Consider the following 9,339-nt stretch of genomic DNA (forward strand, 5'->3'; position numbering starts at 1 on the left):
ATTTTCTAGCTAGATTGAGAAATTGTTTTCTCAGTGCAAAAAAGTTTACTGGTCCTGCCAGGCGCGGTGGTTCATGCCTGTAATCCCAGCACTTTGGGAGGCCGAGGCGGGTGGATCATGAGGTCAGGAGTTCAAAACCAGCCTGGCCAAGATGGTGAAACCCCATTTCTACTAAAAATACACACACGCACACAAATTAGCCAGGTGTGGTGGTGGGCACCTGTAATCTCAGCTACTGGGGAGCTGAGGTAGAGAATTGCTTGAACCCTGGAGGCGGAGGTTGCAGTTAGCTGAGATCATGCCACTGCACTCCAGCCTGGGAGACAGAGCAAGACTCCGTCTCAGAAACACCACCACCACCACAAAACAGTTTACTGGTTCTGTAATTCGGTAGGCAGGTCTCCAACTCCTGGTGCTACTCCTATGTTTATGTTATCTGACCTGCGAAAAGGAATTTGGCTGGTAATTTATTGATTAATGAAGCTTACTAGTCATTTGACTTTTTTTTCTTTAAAGAAAACAAGTTTCCCTTTTATCATCAGAACATTCTAATAAAAATATTATTATGAGATTAGCTACCTTTATTCTCTGGGACCTGGAGCGCCTGCACGCTCAGTTCCTTGAGGTAGGTCGGGATGGAGACCCCTCCCCGCCCCCCGCCCTCGGCCAGCATACCTCTCACCTCGAGCCCCCTCCTCCGGACCCCCACAGCCCGGATGCCCCATAGCAGCCCTTCCACGACTGGCAGAACGGCCTCCTCCGTCCACCAACCCCCAAGACAGGCAGGAACCATCTAGGGCTGGCACACAGCAGGTGGTGCGGGGGGAGAGGGAAGATGAGCCCCCTCCTGCCCACAACCGCCGCGGGGGGCAGAGCGGAGCCCCTACGCCAAGGGTGGCACCACCCCAGTCTAGACCCCGAGTGCCCTGAACGCTGTGGGTCACTCCCTTCTCCCCTTCTACAGTGGCTGGGGAGTTGGGTGGCGGGGAGGGAAGGGAGAGGAGCATTAGCGTCGGGTCCTGAGACAACTCACTGTGCCCCTCAGCAGGCGGCATCAGACAGTGGCCCGGGAGGACCTCCGGGGCCTCCCGTCTGCGGTGCCCATCCCACGGAGAGGCTCCTGGCCCGTGAGCCGGCAGACACTGTCACACAGAAACACTGTCGTCGTCGCCGTGGGCGGAACCAACCAGAGCAAGTCTCTCCAAGTCAAAGTCAGGGTTTGGATTCTTGGTGGCGGCAGGATCCGCTGCAAAAATAGACTGAGCTTCTGACATTCTCTTAGTAGCAAAACAGTTACAAGAAAAAAGTTGCAACTTGAGTACTTTGACTGAAAGGGGCCCTTGGCCGGCTGGCCCTGTTACCGGCTGCCCCTGGAGGCTCCGCGCCCAGTGCACCTGAGCACCTGGGAGATCCTCGGGCCTGGAGAAGTGGCCCACGCGCCCTGATGGAGAAAATGGGTCTCCAGCTGTGTCCCCAACTTGGGACTGCGCTCACAGCTTGTGAGAATCGAGTTACAATCCACAGTCCATTCAACATCTTGCTCTCGGGGTTCCCTGGAGGCAGGCGTCTCTGCAGGGTCCAGGGCGGCCAGGGGCTGCAGAGGGTCTGTGACATCCCGCCCGGATACCGCGGTGGGGATACAAGCCTGAGGGTACCTGGAGTGTGGAGAAGCAGGAGAGGCTGCGGTGATGTGCGAGGAACGGGGTTGCATTTGCACCTTTAAAGAGCTGTCGGTCATTCTTCAAGTCCTCCCTCAAGACACCATGGACCTAGATTCAAAGAGAAGCCGTCTCTCCGCGGTCCCAGGGCGCAGGCGGAGTTCCGGAGAGGTCTTCGGAGGCCCGGGAGCTGGCAGCGCCTCACTGAAGCTCAGCCAGGCTCCCGCCGGCCCCTCGTGCCCCGCAGCTCTGTCTGCTGTGAAGGTGGCAATGCCACAGTCCTCGGGGCAGGAACGCCCCTCAATGCATCCTGTCGAGCTGCAGCTGCGGCACCAAGTACTGCACGAAGATGGTGCCTCCGGGGGTTGCGGCTGAGAGGACCTGGGGCACGGCGGCCGGGTAGCTGTAGCCCGCAAAGCTGGCAGCCGCAGCAGGTTGGGCGGCGTATGGGTGCTGGGCGTAGGTGGCCAGTGGGTACTGGGCGTAGGTGGCCGGTGGGTGCTGGGCGTAGGTTGCTGGTGGGTGCTGGGTGTAGGTGGCCGGTGGGTGCTGGGCGTAGGTGGTCGGTGGATGCTGGGCGTAGGTTGCTGGTGGGTGCTGGGCGTAGGTGGCCGGTGGGTGCTGGGTGTAGGTGGCCGGTGCGTTCTGGGTGCACGTGGCCAGTGGGTGCTGGTCATAGGTGACCAGTGGGTGCTGGGTATAGGTGGCCAGTGGGTGCTGGGCGTAGGTGGCCTGTGGGTGCTGGGTGTAGGTGGCCAGTGGGTGCTGGTCGTAGGTGGACAGTGGGTACTGGGTGTAGATGGCCGGTGGGTACTGGGCGTAGGCCCGGCTAGCCGGCGTGTACTCCATGTAGGGCGGGGACAGCGATGGGACCGGGGCGGCCAGGATCACCGCGCTGGGCTGCACGGTGACTGGCAGGTGGATGTCCTGCGGGGTCAGCCCGTAAGTCCGCTGGATCGAGGCGGGGTGCAGCTGCGGCACCCCAATGGCAAAGCCCGTTTGGAGGCTCGGCGGCTTGGCGCCCAGGTAAGCCAGGTTCACGTTGGTCTTGCGGCCGTCGATGACGGGGTGGGGGTCTTCACAAGCCCTCTGGGCTGCCGCCGGGTTGGCCATGGTCACGAAGCCGTAGCCGCGGGACCTGCCCGTCTGGGGGTCGAAGATGACCACGGCCTCCTTGATGTCGCCGAAGTCCTCGAAGTACTTCCTGAGCGAGGCGTCGGTGGTGCGGTACCGCAGGCTGCCCACGAAGATCCTGGTGAACTTGGTGTTGTGCGAGCGGTGCATGGCGCCGGGGGCGGCCGGGGGTGGCGGGATGCCCGCGCTCGGGGCGCGCGGCGCGGCTGCAGCAGCACTGGGGGCGGCGAGAGGCGCGGGTCCAATAGTCGGGCACCACCGCTCGCGCGCGGCTCCTGCAGTGCGCTCGGAGCTGCGCCGCGCTCCTTTTGACTTTTTTTTTTTTTTTTTAAGAGTGAGTCTCGCTCTGTCGACCAGGCTGAAGTGCAGTGTCGCGATCTCGGCTCACTGCAGCCCCCACATGGTCGACAGAGCGAGACTCAGTCTCAAAAAAAAAAAAGGGGTGGGGGGAAGGAAAATGTTATCCTGGATTATCTGGGTGGGTCCTATGTGTCTTTGAAGCAGAAGTATACGTCAGAGAGATGCAAAAACAGAGGAAGTTAGAACTCAGGAGCAAGAGGGTGATTTCACGTGCTGTAGCTTTGAATATATGGGGGCCATGATAAAGAAATGAATTCTGACAACAATCTGAACGAGCTTAGAAGTAAATTCCACCCCAGAGCCTCAACAATAGAGCCCAGGGCTCTGACCTTGATTTTGCCTTGTGAGACCAAACAGAAAAACCTGACACATTTCTCATCTCTGAACTGTGAGAAAATAAATGAGTGCTGTAGTAAACTGTTGTCTAAACTGTGGTCATTCATGAAGAGAAAATTAATACACACTTGAACAAATGGAAAGATAAAATAAACACAAAATAAAAAGCAGCCATTTAGATCCAGACATAATTTTCTTTTTCTTTTTCTTTTTTTTTTTTTTTTTTTTTTTGGAGACGGAGTTTCGCTCTTGTTACCCAGGCTGGAGTGCAATGGCGCGATCTCGGCTCACTGCAACCTCCGCCTCCTGGGTTCAGACAATTCTCCTGCCTCAGCCTCCCGAGTAGCTGGGATTACAGACACGCGCCACCATGCCCAGCTAATTTTTTTGTATTTTTAGTAGAGACGGGGTATCACCATGTTGACCAGGATGGTCTCGATCTCTTGACCTCGTGATCCACCTGCCTCGGCCTCCCAAAGTGCTGGGATTACAGGCGTGAGCCACCGCGCCCGGCCCAGACATAATTTTCATCAATTTGAGGTGTATTTTCCTGCATATACAATTTCATAAATATCTAAAATTGCATCTGAAATTACATACAAAATACATATGTATATACACACCATTCCGATATCCTGTTCATTAGTCAAAATTTAAATATATATTTGCAGGGTTAGATTTCTGTCTAACTCAATAGCTTTCACCAATCAGTGACGTTTTTATACCAGTTGAAATAGATCTATGCATTTTTTTAAATGCCACATCAGATTCCATGGTGATTGTGAATAACCGTGTCATTGCCACACTCACTGCACACAGGCAGAGCTGAATGTGTGTCTGTGCCCTGCTAGAGCACACATCATAGCATGTGGATCACACTGATTGAGCACATCTGGTTACCTGTGTGGTGCTCAGATACAGGATTATTGCATCATGGTGACTGCACATTCTCTGCAAAGACCACTGATAACAGGTCTTGCAAATAGGCATCAAATGTCACATCCCAACAAGTGCACACCCAGGTAACTCCACCTAGTACCGCCTTCTGTAGGTCTCTGTCATCTTGTAGAAGGCCAGAAAACAATGTGATTTGCAGAAAAATCATATGTGGTTTTCACTGGGAGCCACAGTTTGTGTAGGGAAATGGGAACTGCTTTATACAGGCTTTTTGCTGGGGTCAGTCCATCCCATATTCCCACCACTGTAGGAAAACCTGGGGGCATCTCTGTGAAGTCACATGAAGACAGAGTAGAAATTCACATTTTGTTCTCCATGTAGGAACTCATCATTCCTGATTCTCTCCTGTGGCAAAGGATTATATCATATGATGTTTGCTGGAAGTTTCTTAGACAAAAAGCATTTGTCCCTATTTGACATGACGATGGTGATTAATTTTTCTCCCATACACATTCTTATGATCACATTCATTTTCTCTTTGTATTTTAATATATTCCAATATAATATGTAATACTGAACATTGCTGGAATAAATTTTATTCAGAAATTTTGTGTAATTTGCTATCACTAGATGAAAAGTGCTGATGTTTTATTTTTGTTATTTCCGAGGATGCTTGATGGAAGTTGGAGATTAAGTTTTTTCTTAATGTCATTTTTTTCTTGCATTTAAAAAAGTCACTGTTATAAGAGTCTGACAAAATTAGAGATGAAACTTATTCTTTATTTATATTTTATTTTCCCATGAGCTATTGGTGTACAGGTGGTATTTGGTTACATAAGGTCTTCAGTGGTGATCTGTGAGATTCTGGTGCACCCATCACCCGAGCAGTATACACTGCACCATATTTGTAGTCTCTTATCCCTCACCCCCTTCACACTCTTCCGCATAAGCCCCCAAAGTCCACAGTATCATTCTTGTGCATTTGCATCCTCCTAGCTTAGCTCCCACATATCAGTGAGAACATATGATGAGAAACTTATTCTTTAAAATGCAGTCGTACATATGAAAGAGATTGTAGAACATGGGAGAAACATGTTACCTGAAGTTTTCATAAAACCTGCCCTTCAAACAAATCAGATTTTATTCAACTTGAGGGATATATTGCTTACCTCCATCATAATTTGCATTATTATGTATTAATCAATTGAGGGGATAAATGTACTAATTAGGTTTTCTCTTTCTCATTGAGTTACTATTAATAACATTTTTCTACAAAATAACCAGCTATTCTACAGAAATATTTGGTGCTAATGAAGTTTACCACTCTTTGGCCAGGCATGGTGGCTCATGCCTGTAATCCCAGCAGTTTAGGAGCCTGAGGTGGACAGGTCACCTGAGGTCAGGAGTTGGAGACCAGTCTGGCCAACATGGTGAAACCCCGTCTCTACTAAATATACAAAAATTAGCCAGGCGTATTGGCAGGCACCCATAATCCCAGCTACTCGGGAGGTTGAGGCAGGAGAATTGCTTGAACCAGGGAAGTGGTGGTTGCACTGAACCAAGATCACGCCATTGCACTCCAGCCTGGGTTATAAGCAAGACTTGGTGTCAGGAAAAAAAAAAAAAAAGCGGAAAGAAAGAAATCAACAGACTCGTGAGCACAACTGAATACTAAGTAATATAGAAACATATAGTTTTCCAATATTTAAATATATATTGCTATATAATTATATGGATGTCTAGTTATAGAAATATGTAAAATATAGTTATCACCAACATAGTTTAGCAGTATATAGTATACCAACTTCTCTTAACAGAAAATTCCATATGGTAGTAATTTTCTAGCTAGATTGACGAATTATTTTCTCCGTGCAAAAATGTTTATTGGCCCTGGCAGGTGCGGTGGCTCATGCCTGTAATCCTGGCACTTTGGAAGGCCAGGAAGGGTGGATAATCTGAGGTCAGGAGTTCAAAACCAGCCTGGCCAAGATGCTGAGACCCTGTTTCTACTAAAAATAAAATTTAAAAAAAAATTTAGCCAGGCATAGTGGTGGGTGCCTGTAATCCCAATTATTTGAGGCAGAGAATTGCTTGAACCCTGGAGGCGGAGGTTGCAGTTAGCTGAGATCATGCCACTGCACTCTAGCCTGGGAGACAGAGCAAGACTCCGTCTCAGAAACAACACCACCACCACAAAACAGTTTACTGGTTCTGTAATTCGGTAGGCAGGTCTCCAACTCCTGGTGCTACTCCTATGTTTATGTTATCTGACCTGTCAAAAGGAATTTGGCTGGTAATTTACTGATTAATGAAGCTTACTAGTCATTTGACTTTTTTTCTTTAAAGAAAACAAGTTTCCTTTTTATCATCAGAACATTCTAATAAAAATATTATTATGAGATTAGCTATCTTTATTCTCTGGGACCTGGAGCGCCTGCACGCTCAGCTCCTTGAGGTAGGTCGGGATGGAGACCCCTCCCCGCCCCCCGCCCTCGGCCAGCATACCTCGAGCCCCCTCCTCCGGACCCCTACAGCCCTGGATGCCCCATAGCAGCCCTTCCATGGCTGGCAGAATGGCCTCCTCCCTCCACCAACCCCCAAGACAGGCAGGAACCATCTAGGGCTGGCATACAGCAGGTGGTGCGCGGGGAGAGGGAAGACGCGCCCCCTCCTGCTCACAACCGCCCCGGGGGGCAGAGCGGAGCCCCTGCGCCAAGGGTGACACCACCCCAGTCTAGACCCCGAGTGCCCTGAACGCTGTGGGTCACTCCCTTCTCCCCTTCTACAGTGGCTGGGGAGTTGGGTGGCGGGGAGGGAAGGGAGAGGAGCATCAGTGTCGGGTCCTGAGACAACTCACTGTGCCCCTCAGCAGGCGGCATCAGACAGTGGCCCGGGAGTACCTCCGGGGCCTCCCGTCTGCGGTGCCCATCCCACGGAGAGGCTCCTGGCCCGTGAGCCGGCAGACACTGTCACACAGAAACACTGTCGTCGTCGCCGTGGGCGGAACCAACCAGAGCAAGTCTCTCCAAGTCAAAGTCAGGGTTTGGATTCTTGGTGGCGGCAGGATCCGCTGCAAAAATAGACTGAGCTTCTGACATTCTCTTAGTAGCAAAACAGTTACAAGAAAAAAGTTGCAACTTGAGTGCTTTGACTGAAAGGGGCCCTTGGCCGGCTGGCCCTGTTACCGGCTGCCCCTGGAGGCTCCGCGCCCAGTGCACCTGAGCACTTGGGAGATCCTCGGGCCTGGAGAAGTGGCCCACGCGCCCTGATGGAGAAAATGGGTCTCCAGCTGTGTCCCCAACTTGGGACTGCGCTCACAGCTTGTGAGAATCGAGTTACAATCCACAGTCCATTCAACATCTTGCTCTCGGGGTTCCCTGGAGGCAGGCGTCTCTGCAGGGTCCAGGGCGGCCAGGGGCTGCAGAGGGTCTGTGACATCCCGCCCGGATACCGCGGTGGGGATACAAGCCTGAGGGTACCTGGAGTGTGGAGAAGCAGGAGAGGTGCAAGGAGAGGCTGCGGTGATGTGCGAGGAACGGGGTTGCATTTGCACCTTTAAAGAGCTGTCGGTCATTCTTCAAGTCCTCCCTCAAGACACCATGGACCTAGATTCAAAGAGAAGCCGTCTCTCCGCGGTCCCAGGGCGCAGGCGGAGTTCCGGAGAGGTCTTCGGAGGCCCGGGAGCTGGCAGCGCCTCACTGAAGCTCAGCCAGGCTCCCGCCGGCCCCTCGTGCCCCGCAGCTCTGTCTGCTGTGAAGGTGGCAATGCCACAGTCCTCGGGGCAGGAACGCCCCTCACTGCATCCTGTCGAGCTGCAGCTGCGGCGCGGGGTGCTGCATGAAGGTGGTGCCTGCGGGGCCTGCGGCTGAGCGTACCTGGGGCACGGCGGCCGGGTAGCTGTAGCCCGCAAAGCCGGCAGCTGTAGCAGGTGGGGCTGCGTATGGGTGCTGGGCATAGGTGGCCAGTGGGTGCTGGGCGTAGGTGCCCGGTGGGTACTGGGCGTAGGTGCCCGGTGGGTGCTCGTCGTAGGTGGCCGGTGGGTACTGGGCGTAGGCCAGGCTGGCCCGCGTGTACTCCATGTAGGGCGGGGACAGCGATGGGACCGGGGCGGCCAGGAACACCGCGCTGGGCTGCACGGTCGCTGGCGGATGGATGTCGTCCGGGGTCGGCGGGTAAGTCCGCTGGATCGAAGCGGGGCGCAGCTTCCGCACCCTAGTTGCAAAGCCCGTCGGGAGGCTCCGCCGCTTGGCGCCCAGGTAAGCCAGGTTCACGTTGGTCTTGCGGCCGTCGATGACGGGGTGGGGGTCTTCACAGGCCCTCTGGGCTGCCGCCGGGTTGGCCATGGTCACGAAGCCGTAGCGGCGGGACCTGCCCGTCTCGGGGTCGGTGATGACCACGGCCTCCTCGATGTCGCCGAAGTCCCCGAAGTACTTCCTGAGCGAGGCGTCGGTGGTGCGGTACCGCAGGCTGCCCACGAAGATCTTGGTGAACTTGGTGTTCTTCTGCCAGCGGTGCATGGCGCCGGGGGCGGCCGGGGACCGCGGGGTGCCAGCGCTCGGGGCGGGCGGAGCGAGCTGCCGCAGCATTGGGGGCTCCGCTGCCTATTGTCCCGGACCGCGCGGGGCTGCGCTCACGGTGGGCGGCTGGGAGCGCGCGGGGCGGCGAGAGGCGCGGGTGGGTCCAGCGGCCAGGCACCAGCACTTGCGCGGCGTTCCGACAGTGAGCGCAGAGCTGCGCCGCGCTCCTTTTTGCTTTTTTTTTTTTTGAGACTGAGTCTCGCTCTGTCGACCAGGCTGGAGTGCAGTGTCGCGATCCCGGCTCACTGCAGCCCCCGCATGGTCCACAGAGCGAGACTCAGTCTCAAAAAGAAAAAAAAAAAAAAGAAAAGAAAGTTATCCGTCATTATCTGAGTGAGTCCTATGTGTCCTTGAGGCGGAAATAAACGTCAGAGAGA

General features: G+C 53.8%; 2 protein-coding genes across 2 annotated transcripts; both read right to left on the reverse strand.

Moving 5' to 3' along the window:
* Positions 1–1,958: 1,958 nt before the first annotated feature.
* Positions 1,959–2,990, reverse strand: LOC110568683 (RNA-binding protein 38-like). The gene is made up of 2 exons (XM_064380760.1): positions 2,463–2,990; positions 1,959–2,135 (listed from the first exon to the last, which is right to left on the reverse strand). The coding sequence occupies exons 1-2, from the start codon at positions 2,940–2,942 to the stop codon at positions 1,959–1,961; spliced, it is 657 nt and encodes a 218-aa protein (XP_064236830.1). The 5' UTR covers positions 2,943–2,990.
* Positions 2,991–8,179: 5,189 nt separating this feature from the next.
* On the reverse strand, positions 8,180–8,971 carry LOC105734239 (RNA-binding protein 38-like). The gene has a single exon (XM_064380666.1). It carries the CDS (start codon positions 8,969–8,971, stop codon positions 8,180–8,182), a length of 792 nt encoding a protein of 263 aa, XP_064236736.1.
* Positions 8,972–9,339: the final 368 nt, after the last annotated feature.

The sequence above is a fragment of the Aotus nancymaae genome, unplaced genomic scaffold, assembly GCF_030222135.1.
Source record: "Aotus nancymaae isolate 86718 unplaced genomic scaffold, 86718_ANA_hifiasm-v0.15.2.pri h1tg000028l, whole genome shotgun sequence".
NCBI classification, from domain to species: Eukaryota; Metazoa; Chordata; class Mammalia; order Primates; family Aotidae; genus Aotus; species Aotus nancymaae.